The sequence below is a fragment of the Xiphophorus couchianus genome, chromosome 20 (assembly GCF_001444195.1).
Source record: "Xiphophorus couchianus chromosome 20, X_couchianus-1.0, whole genome shotgun sequence".
Lineage (NCBI taxonomy): Eukaryota > Metazoa > Chordata > Actinopteri > Cyprinodontiformes > Poeciliidae > Xiphophorus > Xiphophorus couchianus.
The window spans coordinates 16397765-16412420 of NC_040247.1; the positions used below are offsets into that span (position 1 = coordinate 16397765).

At 39.3% G+C, this 14656-nt stretch overlaps 3 protein-coding genes and 1 long non-coding RNA gene across 4 annotated transcripts; 2 read left to right on the forward strand and 2 right to left on the reverse strand.

Moving 5' to 3' along the window:
* Window positions 1–688: 688 nt before the first annotated feature.
* Window positions 689–5190, reverse strand: ssu72 (SSU72 homolog, RNA polymerase II CTD phosphatase). Its single transcript, XM_028003369.1, has 5 exons — window positions 4909–5190; window positions 4117–4260; window positions 1923–2062; window positions 1680–1798; window positions 689–1559 (listed from the first exon to the last, which is right to left on the reverse strand). Exons 1-5 carry the CDS (start codon window positions 4986–4988, stop codon window positions 1458–1460), a joined length of 585 nt encoding a protein of 194 aa, XP_027859170.1. The 5' UTR covers window positions 4989–5190; the 3' UTR covers window positions 689–1457.
* On the forward strand, window positions 2069–3800 carry LOC114135793 (uncharacterized). The gene is made up of 2 exons (XR_003593659.1): window positions 2069–2591; window positions 2622–3800. It is a non-coding gene; the product is annotated as an uncharacterized LOC114135793 (long non-coding RNA).
* Window positions 5191–7735: 2545 nt separating the features above from the next.
* Window positions 7736–12138, reverse strand: fndc10 (fibronectin type III domain containing 10). The gene is made up of 2 exons (XM_028004097.1): window positions 10215–12138; window positions 7736–10115 (listed from the first exon to the last, which is right to left on the reverse strand). Exon 2 carries the CDS (start codon window positions 10054–10056, stop codon window positions 9121–9123), a length of 936 nt encoding a protein of 311 aa, XP_027859898.1. The 5' UTR covers window positions 10057–10115; window positions 10215–12138; the 3' UTR covers window positions 7736–9120.
* Window positions 12139–12681: 543 nt separating this feature from the next.
* Window positions 12682–14478, forward strand: ora4 (olfactory receptor class A related 4). Its single transcript, XM_028002761.1, has 2 exons — window positions 12682–12768; window positions 13480–14478. The coding sequence occupies exons 1-2, from the start codon at window positions 12682–12684 to the stop codon at window positions 14476–14478; spliced, it is 1086 nt and encodes a 361-aa protein (XP_027858562.1).
* The last annotated feature ends 178 nt before the right edge of the window (window positions 14479–14656 follow it).

The window sequence follows — 14656 nt, forward strand, 5'->3', positions numbered from 1 at the left end:
ACATTTGTTGTCAGTTGGTGCTATATAAATGGACTGAATTTAATTGAATAGTCATTAAAAATGTCATTTATTTCAGTAATAAGTTCACTAAGTGAAGCACATTTTATCTACAACTTACACAGAGATTGATCTTTTGAATCCTTTATTTCTGCTTATTTAGATTTTCTGCTTACAGCTAATAAAAACACGACACTTAAGATTAGAATATTACGTCTTGATCCCTAGATCTGAACAAACGTCCCGCTTCTCAGCTCAGTGAATCTCACATATTTTGGCCTGTTTTCATCTGGTTTGTTTTACCAGAATTGAAAGTCATTTATGTTGTTGCAGCTGTGCGAGTAAAATTGGCTCTTAGTCCATTAATCTGTTGTTCACTTAGTCTGAATTTCTTTGTCTGTCTGAGTCGACATTAAAGCACACAACTCTATCAGAGAGTTGTGATAGTTTACTGTAGGTAAAATCAGGATTACCAACATGCTTAGATAGTAAATAATTTGAAGACATTCAGTAAGTGAATGTCTTCACTGGACTCCAACTGAAATCTAGAGGATAAGAAAAAGGTTAAGCAAAAATTAAATGTACATTTCTTTCCCTCCAGAAAGTCACAAACATGTTAATCTAACAGTCTAGGTCTTAATGGCTGCTCAAACTTTCAGAAATCAGAGAAAACGCAATAAAACAAAGTCAGTAAAATGTCTTACATGTCTCCTTTAGTAGATTCATATTTACATACAGAAAAATCAGGCACTCAAGAGTTGAACTTGCAGTTTGAAAATAATTACATTGCTTCAATTCTTAAACATTTACAAAAAAAATACTATGCCCTGAAAGACAGCATTTCAGAGTTTAAATATAAATCATCACATTATAATGAAACCCACCGCAGGAGCACCTCTGAGATGTCTTTGTTTGGTTATTCATCACTAGCCCACCCTCTTTAACTTAATTCAGGTTATCTACAACACACTGGTGCACAAATAACATATACAGCTCAATCAATGTTTCTCCTGTGTAAACACATGTACACGGTCTCATACCAAAATTAAAATTCTCATCTTAAACAAAAATGCAATTTAAAATTAAACAAATGAGCGTAAATGTGCTGTACTCAACAACAAAGAACAGAAAAATGAGAGAGGGTCATAGGGGAGCTGCGGGTTGTGGCTCTCCCTGAGGAGATGTGGTCGAGTGATTTCATTTTGGGTCAGGGGAGGACCGCGGTCGAACCCTGATCTGGAGGAATAAAGGCATAATGAGAGCAGCGAGTCCAACCTCTGCAGAGAGGAACAACCCATCATAACCATTACTTCCAGTAGCTCTCAATCTTTAGGTCCTGACCCAAAGCGTCGAGCTCCTGTGCATCAATCATCAGCAGAATGCGCAGCCTGCTTCTCTTTATTCTATCGACTGATTGCTTGGGGTCTGGGTGTGTGTTTATTGCAAACTTGTTTCATGCATCAGTAGAAGCAGACAGTGTGGAGAAAAGGCCTGTTGCTCTTGTCCTCAAACTCCTGCAGGAGCTCGTCGATCTCGTTCTCCATGTCGTCTGTGTGCTGGATCTGATGACGACGACGAAGATGGACACAACTTAGACACAGATTAACTGATCAAAGGCTGGTTGAAAGTTTTAATAAACTGTATATTTGATGGTTGAAGAAAATCCTGAATTAGATACTTACACACTGACACAACTCGCAGATGAGGAAGGCTCCCAACGTGGCCTCCTCGTGGTTGTCCTGAATATCTACATTGATTACATGAACTGGTTGTAACGTCTCCTGCTCTCTTGAATTCAAATCTAGAAAAACAAAAACAAGTCAAAAGGTAATTTTTTTTTTTTAATATCACAGAGGAAACAGTTTGGAAAGAGTTATAAATAAGAATCTGTAGTCAGTGATTTGATATTTAATAAACAATCTCACCCTCCAGGACTTGGTCATAGACTCTCTCTTCACAGGTTATGACCAGGTCGAATTTATCCTTGCACAATTGAAAGCGCTCTGGTTTTGCTTTGATGCGCTTGTTGCGGTCCAGCATGTGTAAGATCCCATTCTGTGTATATCTGATAGGTGAGCAAGTCAAGGAAAACAGCAGCAGCCACAGAAACAGAACAAAATCACCTCCTCTCACAGCTACACACACAAATTAATGTTTAAAAAGCCTGAAACTACTGCTCTTCAGAGAAAAAGGGAAAAAAAGAGCTTTGAATAATCTGATTAAAGAGCAAACAGTGCCCTCTGGTGGTGACATCAATAACTAGTCCACAATTTAAAGAGAAAAATACTGGACTTCCTGTGAAATAAAGTTTAGACAACTGTCGCCATTCTGAAGAGTTTTAATTAAAATCAACATTTTCAATACGTCACTTTCCTCTCCATCTTCTACTTACAGGTACTAAAAATGTTTTTGTAACTATATCTGCATATCCTACTGCATCACAAATCAGGCGTTTGCTACATTGCACAAGGTTCATAGGTGTCTGTGCACCTGCTAGTCTAAAACTCAGAAAATAAATCAGATTTCAGTCGTTTAAAAATGTGGACAACAAGGGAAACGGTTTGATCTTCCGGCTACCAAACACTAAAATAGAGGTCTTCAACTAAAGCCATAAAATGTCTGAGGTCTTGCAACTTTTAGATGTTTCTCTGCTTCAACCCACCTGAGTGAATTAAAGAGGTCATCAGCAGGACTATGGAGAACTGGACTGCATACTGAAAGGCGGTTTATGTATTTGATTCTGGCGTGTTGGATCCAGGAAACACTTAAAAGCTGCAGGACACTGGACCTCGAGGACTGGAGTCAAGACCCCTGATCTAGGGTTTCAGCACAATTAAAAGGAATAAATAAAAAGAAATGCAAAAACTTCATAAAATAAATCATTGCTTTTTCAAGGTTTTGAAAAAATATTTTGAGCTTTTATAACCTCGATAGTTTAAAAGTGGCTTTTCCAAATATGCTTTAGGTAATCCTAGAAGTTAGCTTAATAACAGGGAAATCACTTGTAAAAAAAAAAAAAAACACATTACCTTATTTCATATTTTTTTTAACTTTATAAAACGATGTATTTAAATATTTGAGAGCAGAATACAGCTCATGATTTTTTGCTTTGCTGATTACACATGAGCAAATTAAAAAAAAAAAAAAGCTAAAAGTTTCATTTTTTGATGCTTTACATTTTGAAAATCCTTTATTCTGCAAGACCTTTTTTTTTTTATCTTTAAACCTTTTACAGTGTACATAACAAAATGTAAAGTTGCTTGCTACCACTGAACTAAAATAGACAATTACTAAACTTCCCTTCCATGATTTCACATTAATTTTGTCAAATTTTTAAATAAACTGCTTTTGTAGGTCAGAAATTTAAATCTTTTTAAAGTCATGGACATTCAATTATTCTGGGGCAAAAGGACTAACAATAAGTAGCACAGCTACTGTAAAACTAAGAGCATTAAGATATATAGAACAAATCCCAGAGGTATTTTTTTTCCTCCACATAATTAAGGTTTTTCCATAGAACCTACCCAGGATTACTTACCATTAAGCTAAACTTTACTCCAAATATACAGTTTACATTTACACTACAGCTTTAAACGTGAGTTTTCACAGGACTTCAAATCAGTATGTTTTGTTTTCCAGCATCATACCTGCTATCCACAGGGATCGTTTTTCTTTTTTTCACCCACCAAAATAAAATCTACTCACCAGGCTGTGCAAAGAACCAAGGCACCAGAAACTGATCATGGTGCAAAAATAAAAAAATGAAACAGGGGGTTAAAAAAACCCATCTAATATATATATATCTATAAACAAAGTCAAAAGAAAAATGACAAACAGGTTACTATTGCCAACAGAATCCACTTACTGTTCTAATGCAACTGCTGATTGCAAGGTTATTTTCACACCTTATTTTACAACCATGTGTCAAACATTTTCAGACTGCGTCTGATTTGAGGAGCTCCCATTGTTTGTGCTGTCCCAAGACGACCACCTAGCCAAACTCCAAACAAACAATACCATCCATGTAAGACTTTCAGATGGGTCACGTTTACTTAGGCGTGTGTGTGTTTGAGAAAGAGAGAGAGGAAGAAAGGAAAAAAATGAGTGCGAAGGGGATACAGTTCCTTGTCCTTTCGGACCAAGTCGTTGTACATCTGTTCATAAGTTGTTTTGAAGTCATACACATTAGGTTTGTCCGGGGATGGACCAGGTAGCTTCACATGAGACCCAGTCCCAAATGATCGGACGTCAAATCCACGTTTGCTGTAAAAAAGAAAAGAACAAGAGAATAAATACAATATTAAAATTAATATTGTCAACAAGATAAGTGATCATCCTATTGTAGTCAGTTTTTGATTAAAGTGTAGAAATCCTTATTCCCGTGCTTAAAAAAAACTATTTTTTTTTATTGTAAAACAAATATTCAAACAAATAAAATAAATAGTAGAAACTATTCCTATTAAAAACACACAAGGGCAGGAAACTCCTCAGGTCGTGTTATGAAAGAGCTGAATGACCGGAGTTGCACAACTGCAGTTCTTCTTCTGGAACATTTCCGTCCAGGGGGCGCTGTTGTCAACACGTGAAACGGGGGGGGGTACCGATCTAATCACTAAGGCCTTGTGTTTTAAAATCCCTGCGTCTGTTTTTTTAAGAGAAAAATCAGTGCGGTTGTTTCCTTTAACCAGCACACGCAAAGCCGTGTAAACAAGATGTGTTCAGGGCGAGCTACACCCTCGGTGGGACACTCCAGAAGTGAGAGTCCATTGTTAGAGAGCGATAAAGGCCTGACGGACTGACGCCGCGTCGGTACGGGTTGTGACCGGCTGGGAAAGCCCCTCCGTACAGCACAGGTTCACTTTGGAGTTGGTTTTCTTGTTCTGTCTCGTCTTCCTGGCGGGTCGTCTTTACCTGAGGATATTGTGCGCTTCCATACTGCGGTTCTGGTTGCTCGAGCAAACAACCGCTACACGCAGCGGCTGGCTCGGCATTGCGACTCTCCGGCTGAGACTAATTGACACCAGCGGTCAGAAACTAAAACCTAGTGGTTCTTTTGGTTCCTGTGAGGAAAAAAAACCAAAAAACAATAAACAATAAACCCCTATAGTAAGTTAAACGGCACGGCGTTTCAACTATGAACACCGTGAGCACCGCTCCCGTTCTTTTGAAGCAGGAAGTTAAAATGGCGGAACCAGAGACGCTGAAAACGGCTTTATAAGGTGATGTCATCGGGGGCGGGGCTTCGCATTACGTCAGTAAAACAAACGTTATCCATGTATTCCTTCATTATTATTGAAAAGTAGAAATAGTTACTGTGAAAAAATCTATTTATCTATTTAGGTCCCGCAACGACAATTTATTTGACCCTAATAGTTCCCGTGTTTTGTTTTGGTCATTATTATTACACTTATTGTTGAGATGTGTGTGATAGGTGTGTCTATCAGACATTTATAGCAATACGGAATAAATCGTGTCCGACGGAGAAAACAACAACCACCTGTCATTGTAGCCTAGCTTAAGCTAACCTGAATATTTACAACTCTCTTGCTGATACACTGACATTTCTTACCTTCTGTCTTTCAACCACTTTGAAAAGCTTTTCTTTGTCTTTCCAACATCTTTATCCTCCCCCCTCTTCCGTTTTCTGTTTTGTGCCCCGGAGTTTTTTCTGCAGTCCCATCTTTAGCTCCCTGTTGTAGAGTGCATTCCTACAATTCAAATTTAAAAGAAAAAAAAAAAAATGCATTGTCGAAGGGCCGCTGCCCAAGCTACCTGTATGGGAGGGGAGAGCGGCTAATCAGTGCTGTTCCTCTGTTATTGATCATTTCATACACACACATCTGTTAAGTACATAAAATGCTGACTAGAAAAAAGTTCCCCACATCGTTTTGGCGCCCCCTCTAGTGCAGCGCGTTGCATACACTGCATACCCACTTTTTGCGCCACTGGTGGTGGCTCCAATAACCTCTTCAATGGTAACTTCATCCACACCCTATGTGAAGAGATGGCAAGTTAATCTCTCTTTCTCTAAACCTAGCTGTATCTAGATCCATCTATATGTATCAATGGTTTTAGATCCATCTACTTAGATATAAAGATGACTTTATAGACTTTAAAAAAAATCTTTTTTCAAGCCTTGTGCTTGAAGTTTAATAATTTACTGTACACAAATGTTTTTATAGTGAAGACATGCAAACTAATAAAGTTAAAGTACAGTACAGTGAAAACAAGCAGGCGTAAAAGTACAAGGTGAGAACATTTAACACAAGAAAAATTGAATTTTCTACATTAAAAAAAAGGTTTGTCCAAAAAGATTGCTAGTTGTGTTATGGCTATATCATAACCATAACACATCCATTTGTGCAACAATTTGTCTTAGGATTTGTCCAAGCCGTCCTCCTCTTCTTTTGATCAGCTTCATCAGGTTGTCAAAATGGAGATCCAGCTGAGACAAGAACTTTGACTGAAGTGGTATGGTGGTAATTCTCTTCAACTCAACTCAAACTCAAACTCTCAAACTCATTCCCAACTACAAAAAAAAAAAATATATATATATTTAGATCACTTACCTAATCGGTGTGCCTCCAAAGATTTGTCTGGCGTTCTTGTAGCTGAATAGTCAGAAGAAACTGCACGGCAATCGTGACATCTTTAAAATTATCTTGTCTGTCTTCTTATTGGTCAAGATTCAAAAGACCGCTCTAATCCTTGTCCAATCATATTTAATTATTATCTTTTGATATATTGCATCATTTCCAGTGATGATAAAACATGATTACAATGGTTTTAGTAAGCTAATTTAATCACGTTAAATCATCCATCCATCCATTTTCTGTACACCCTTGCCCCTTAGAGGGGTCGGCAGGGGTCACGTTAAGTTAACATAAGAAAAATTAGTAGTTTCATTATTGTTGGTAGTTAAGTAAAGGTTCTTTATTCAATTGTGTATATACAAGAAACATGACTGTCTTGTGTAGTATTAACTTATTTTGTTTGTGCAAATTCAAAGACCCCTCAATTCTCATTTTTTCAGTGTTTAATTCAGGGGTCTCAAACTCCAGTCCTCGAGGGCCGCAGTCCTGCAACTTTTAGATGTGCTTCTGCTGCTTCACACCTGAACAGAATAATTAGGTCATTAAGGCTCTGGAGAACTGATCTACACAAGGAGGAGTAGCCATTTCACAAGAAGCCATTTCATTCCAGCGTTTTGTACCTGTGGCTCATCTAAAAACTGCAGGACAGTGGGCCCTCGAGGACTGGAGTTTGAGACCCCTGGTTTAATGAGTTGATTTGGCCTCCATATTCCTGAGATCTGAACCTAAGATCTTGAGCTACTGTGGGATGAACTGAAATGTAAAGTCCAACCCATGAAGGAACCAGATTGCAACTTATAGGATGTAAACTCTCTACTATCAATGTGTTGGTGCTAGATACCACATCACGCCTTCAGTGATCTACAAGAGTTAAATGTTTTTCAAGGCGCTCCGTTTCAATAAATAGGTTGTGAGATAATGATTCCTCAAAGGTTAGCTCTGTCCTTTTTTTGGAAGTATTTTCCAGAACCTTCAGAGTAGATTTCAGTTCCAGGCCTCAAGCTGTTCTTTCTCGATGCTGGCTCATGTTCTTGTTCAGGTATTTTTAGCACTCAATAGAAGATATTTTTATTTGACCTTGATGGCACAAGACACTGTCACATCACACACCCAATTACACAAGGAGAACAATAAAGACAGCTGTGTGATGTTAAAAGGTGCCCCATAGTTTTTTATTTGCAGTCAGTGGGACAAAAAAGGGATTCTAGCTAAAAGACGTTTGGCACAGTATTCAGAGATTGCACACTGTTTTCTATTGCCGTTCAAAGATTGTACAAACACTGTATGCAAACCTACAAGCAAAAACCTGAATAAATCAAACTTAGATAGGTTATATTTATTTAATTCCCAACATAGACACACGCTCAGATTTATGTACCCTAAGCCATTGATTGAGGCTGTTTGTATTGCTGTAAAAACGCGGCCTGATGGCACACCAGAGACAACCTGGAGCAACAAAACGACACAGTAAACTAGCGTACTAAACACGTTTATCAGTAATTTTGGTTCAGTGCACCCTGGCAGAGGTTTAAAAGGCGTGTTATTTGCAGAGCCACAGCAAATTGTGCTTCAATTTGGTCGTAAAATGATGAGGTGCATCTTAATACATTAGATTCTTATTGATATTTAGATATTTCAGTAAATCAAAGTCATTTACAGATTTATTACTCATACATTGTTGTGTCATAAGTGGTTAGTTTTGTTTACTTTGACAAAACTCACAGCAAATGAAAACTCAAATTTAAATGAGAAAACTTTGATTTTACAGAAAGCCAAAATAAGGGGATTTTAAAATTATTTTCTCCCATCGTCCTATTGACATTTCTCCACGATCCTCAGTGACGTTCAAGTCAGATGCATTTGCTGAAAAGTCAAGCCCAGTAAGACCATGATAATTTAACCAGTTTTTGGCAGAGTGGGAAGGTGAAAAGTCCTGAAAGTGAAATCGACATTAGCATGAAACTTGTTTGCATAAGGAAGCATAAAGTACTCTGACATTTCTTGGCATGGCTTTGCCATGGAAACTTCACACTGGATTCAAAACAGCTTTCATTAGGAGTTTCCCCGCTCTGCCTCCAGGTATTATTTTAAAAAAGAAGGAAAAACTAATAAACAGTCTAGTCTGATGTCTCTGTTTCAGTCCTGGATTTGTCTGTGTGTGGTTTCTCTTATGAATCTGACCCAAACTCTTAAACTGGTGAGCTTCACCATCTTTTCAAGGCTGAAGTTGTTGTTGTTGATTGTGTATCTTCCCCGATGAAACTTTCTATTAATATTCTTGGACAGTATTCTGTGAACAGCATGTTTTTTTTAACAATGACGTTTTGCGGCTTATCCCTATAGTTTCCAGGACATCATTTGGGTTTTATTAGCTGTAGGCCATTATCATCAACATTAGTTTCTCTTTTTTTCCAAATTAAATTGCCTTTCTAATTTATTAAGAAGCACCTGTGCTGTTCACTGAACAATAACTACCTTGTAACGATGACTGTGGGACGTGTTTATGCAGATATTTAGCTTATTTAGTCCGTCAGTGGCGTGAGTGAGTGCGGTAGGAGTAGGTGTGCTGTGTATTGGGGCTCATGATGTTTTCTGTAATGTAGGCCACCAGCAGACAGATGATCACCAGCATCACACAGATAGCGCCCCCTACCGCCGTCATGGCGATCACAATGTCCTGCATCCCTGACGGCGGCAGCATGAACTCCACGCAGTCCCGCTGCTCCGCTCTCCGACGCGGGCCGGACCGGGCCGGGGCCCGCAGGCAGACTCGGTACGGGATGTTCTCATGCAGCTCGGACATCATGAAGTCCCTGCAGCCCGCCGCCAGCTGCACGCCGGCGCACTCGAACTGGGTGTAGCTGCCGTTCCACCAGCAGCTCAGCTCGAACCCGCCGCGCTGGTGGCGCCGCTCACCGAACACCGACCGCGGCCCAGACGTTACATGTGACCCAGAACCAGCGGGCTGCTCGGCAGGGCTCTGTCTCGTCTTATTGTCTCCATTGTGGCTCCACTGCAACAGCACGCTGCCATTGGCGAGCAGGTTCGCCACCAGGTTCCCCAAAGTCACCTGCGTCCTGCAGTCCTCCTTGTTGCACCTGTACCCGAACAGCGTGCGTCGAAAACAAAGCTGCCCCCAGATGCCCCCCTCTATCACCCTGTAGGCACAGATCGGTGACGCCTCCTCATCTGGTTTCGGTCTCAGCGCGCTGACGGAGAAATTACTGCTGCTGTCTTTAATCTGAAATGATGGCCTGCTGTCATGACTCCGGTTGTTATTCCTGCCTCTCCCCTCGGATGCTGCTGCTGCTGCTGCTGAGGATGAGGATGTTTGGTGTATTAATGTGAAGACCAGGAGCGCCGACAGGGCGAGCAGCGATGCTCGGCGGTGGCTCGTCATCTCTCGTCCTCTGGTTGAATTATTTTCGCTCACAGTGGACCGCCGGATGGGCGATGGCACAACCATCCGAGCCGAGGTCTGCCATAGAGATCAGCTCTTCTTCTTCTTCTTCTTTTCCCTCTCATCTGAAGCAGAAAACGCATTTGGTGCATTTAAAGCGATCCCGCATGAATAAGGCGATTAGAAATCGGATCAAAGTGACTCCTTGTGTGCAAACCACTTACGTGTTTCTGCAGGACAGAGGAGCCGCTTTCTCCTTCCTGTCTGGCTTGACGTAAATGGCTTTGATGCCTGTTTGAGAGAGTGCACGTGAAGGAGCGCTCCACGCAGCGTGCTGGAGAGCGTGGGTGCGTGCGTGAAATATTTGGAGTCATCGTCGGCAGTTGGACGATGAGTCATCGTCCCACTCGGCGCTCCAGGTGTGGATCAGATTCCTGAAAACGCAGCTGGAGGAAAAGCTGTTGCTCTTCTGAACAAATACAAGCTGTGACTTTATGAATGTTTTCTTTAATAACAATAAAATAAATGTATTTTTATCATCTTACACATTTAATACATATATGAGAGAGATAAATTAAGTAAGGGCTGCAACTAACGATTATTTTAGAAATCGATTATTCTGACATTAATCAGCTAATAGGATAAAAATGACCAGTTATACAGAATTTTTTTAATTTAACCCTTCAAGCTTGTTTCGTTCAGTAGTAGAAATAATTAAAAAGATACAAATGAACAAATAATTTTGAAAAGAAAAAAGAACTTTTTATTGAATTGAAAAGTTATTTTACTTTAAACCAGCATTTCTTTCAAATGAATGAATTTAATGAATTTGAACAAGGGAAGCTAAAATCTTTCCACTTAAAGAGTTTGGAGCTAGAAACAAAGTGTTATATGTATTTTAAATGTATATATAAGTAAATATTTTCATACAGATACACATATATAGTACAGTTTTGGCTTAATGGCTGCTGAATATGCAGATTTTTCATCAAACTGCCTTTTTTCAGTCTGTATGTACTCCAGTTAATTAATCTATTAGCTGACAATTTTTTTGAATTAATATTTGTTTGTTCATTTATTTAATTCTTGCGCCACATGAGGCTTCACATAAAATGGTCATTTATATTAACTGGTGCATAACATAAATGTGTTTTTGCAGTAAAGTGTACATTGGGAACAATATTGGATTATTGTTGGATTATTTGTGTCACTAATGAATTAAATGAAAAGGTTGTAAACATCTATTATGAAGTCTGGCCACAGTTTCTCCATTGTATTCAGGTTCTTTAACTTTAACCAGTTAAAGTTAAAAATTTTTTAACTGGACCTTTTCAATATATTTCAATATAAACTGCTACATTAGCTCTGGTCGCTAATTTTAAATATTCTTAAAATTCCAGTCTTGCTCTGCATTTAGCTCCATCCATCATAATGCTGCCAACGCCGTGTTTTAGGGATGTTGTGTTCAGGATGATGTGCAGTGTTAGTTGTGCAAATAGGTAAAAAAAAAGAGAGAGTATATTCTTTCAAATGTTTGCTGTATCAGCTCCTTTCTAAGGAGGAAATCTTTGCTGCTCGTTAATAATGACCTCTAATGGAAATATGTAAATTGTGGTGAAATAAATGCTTCATTGCTCTTTACTTCAGTGCTTAGTTAAGATTATTCCATGATATCATCACCGTGTCCCACTGGAAGCTCAGTAAATAATTAGTACCAAGGGAGAGAATGAAAGGCTGATTAACATAGAAAAAAATGCTGAATTTGTTTGTTCACTTCCTGGACCTGTGAGATGAAGGTTCATGGTGTGCACGGCTGAATTAGTTTCTCTCTCTTTACACTTAAACAGAATAAATAAAAACAAATAGAAAAACAAAGAGTGTGTATCTGTGTGCGGAGTGGGACAGATTAAATGTTGAGCTGAAGCAACATAAAAACATAACTCAGTTTAATAGAAGATACAGTATAAAAAAGTTATTTCTGAATGGTGAAATGGTGGAGGAGGAATGATGATGGAGGGAAACCGACTCAATTTCCATAAAGGCTGTTTGTTTTTTATTAAAAAAATGTTTTTGCTAGAAAGAAATGGCCTGAGTACTTCTCTGTTGTGAAAGAAATCGTTCTGTTTTTATTATCTATCTATCTATCTATCTATCTATCTATCTATCTATCTATCTATCTATCTATCTATCTATCTATCTATCTATCTATCTATCTATCTATCTATCTATCTATCTATCTATCTATCTATCTATCTATCTATCTATCTATCTATCTATCTATCTATCTATCTATCTATCTATTAATTAAATAAGTTACTTCTGTCTATGCTCATTATCAAACAAATGGTAATAACAGATTACATTATGGTATTTGAATAGTGACTGTGAATATGTTTGAATTAAACAAAAATAGAGTAAACTGAATAGATAAGTAGTTCAACTATTAGTTTTTCCTTTGTATGTAAATAATGTGATTAAACTTGTTGACGTAGCATTTCTGTTGGTCTGTAACACATGGGACATGTTGATGTTTTGGATTAAATGGACCGTGATCTTGGTCAGCAGAGATTTATCATGTGTGATGGATTTAATCATTTGTCGGTATGAACACATATAAAACAGTCCGGCAGTCGGGAGCAGCAGCACTGTGTGTGACCTTCTGACCTGTGTCTGAAAGGAAAGGATGACGCCATGTCAGAGGTTCTTACTGTAGAGGCTATTTTGTTTGGCCTCTTGGTTTTTTCTGGGATTTTGGGAAACATCTTGGTCATCCATGTGGTGAGAGAGCAAATATCTTTTTAATGTATGACTAGAAGGTTTTTACACAAAATCTTACCGGTGTTTTAGTTTCTAATGAAAATAACTCAGTACACTTTAAATAAGACAAAACAAGATACCTTTCAGTAAGATATAGCAGCTTGTTTTAAGTCAATAATTTGTCAATATTGATGAAAAAGTATTTTGCCGCTGGTTTTTAAAAAAATTTAAATCAAGGTCATATACAGCTCTGGGAGAAAAAAAAAGAGACCACTTAAAATGATCAGTTTCTCTGATTTTACTCTTTATGGGTAAATGTTTGAGTAAAATGAACATTGTTCTTTTATTCTATGAACTACTGACAACATGTCTCTGAAATTCCAAGCAAAAATTTAGTATTTATTGCAGAAAATGAGAAATGGTCAGAATAATGAAAAAGATGCAGAGCTTTCAGACCTCAAATAATGCAAAGAAACAAGTTCATATTCATTTAGAAACAACAATGTTGATGTTTTAACTCAGTTCAGAAATCAATATTTAGTGGAAAAACCAGGAGGTGTTCAATGGGGTTCAGTGCAGTGGGCTCTTATTTTCTTAAGCTGTATCTTTCTGAAAAGTTACTTAGTTTTGTTTTATTTCAGGAGTATTAAGATATTTGCATTAGAAACCAGACTAAAATACGTTTGTGTTTTTTCAGTGATTGACTTCAGTCTGTTGTATTTCTCCACTCAGGTGTTTCAAACTGCTTTTGAGAGTCCGTCTCGGAGACTCTCTCCCTCCGACACCATCTTAGTCCACCTGTCTCTGGCCAACCTGCTCACCTCTCTTTTCCGCACCGTGCCCATATTCGTGTCCGACCTGGGCCTGGACATATCCCTGTCTCCGGTCTGGTGCAGGATCTTCATGCTGCTGTGGGTGTGGTGGCGAGCCGTGGGCTGCTGGGTGACGCTGACGCTCAGCATCTTCCACTGCACGACCCTGAGGCGACAACATATGACCTTTGGACCTCTGACGCTGCAGAGGGAGCGGCGGCGGGTGTGGGTGGTGTTGGGACTGGTGTGGGGTGCTAATCTGGTCTTCTCAATCCCGGCGCTGTTGTTCACTACTCGCGTTGAAAGCAACGCCACCGTGGAGCTGATGGTGATCAGCTGCACCACACGGCCTCTGCTGGGCTGCGCCTGGAAGTTTCCCAGCGACCAACAAGGCTCGGCCTTCGCATCCACTTCTCTTGCGCTCAACGAGGTTCTGCCACTGGCTGTGATGGTTTTCACCAACTTGTTGATCCTTCACTCCCTGGTCAAGCACATCCGAGCCGTTACCTCGGAGTCAGGAAGCCACGGGGAGCTGGACAAACACGTGTCCACTGAACGTAAGGCCGCTCATGTAATCGTGTCTCTGGTGTCGCTCTTTGTGATCTGCTGGGTCCTGCAGGTCGCTGCGGTGACCTACTACAACTATGACGGTGGGCGTCACGCCGAGGGGCTGCTAACCGTGGCCCACTTCTCTGCTTCGCTGTTTGTGGGATTCAGTCCGCTTGTGGTGGCTCTGGGACACGGGAAGCTGAGGAGGAAAATCAGGAGCATGATTCTGATGTGGACCAACGTCCCTCCCAGCCAGGAGACTGAAAGTGGGAAAAAATCCCTCAAAACAAGCGGAAAAAAACCCAGTTTTGTTGCTAAGAAAGAGATTAAGGTTAATAAGGTCAAAGACAAAGTTATACCACACAGATAGTGAAGGTTAAATATTTCTTCCTTCACTGAATAAATCAAGAATCACATATCATTTTTAATTCCTTTGTTATTCTTTAACTTATTTATTGGAACTCATTTATTTGAATCTAAACAAACAAAAACAAATCAATTTCTCATCTCATCTGTACAGATTGTTTGCACATATCTAGCATGTTGCT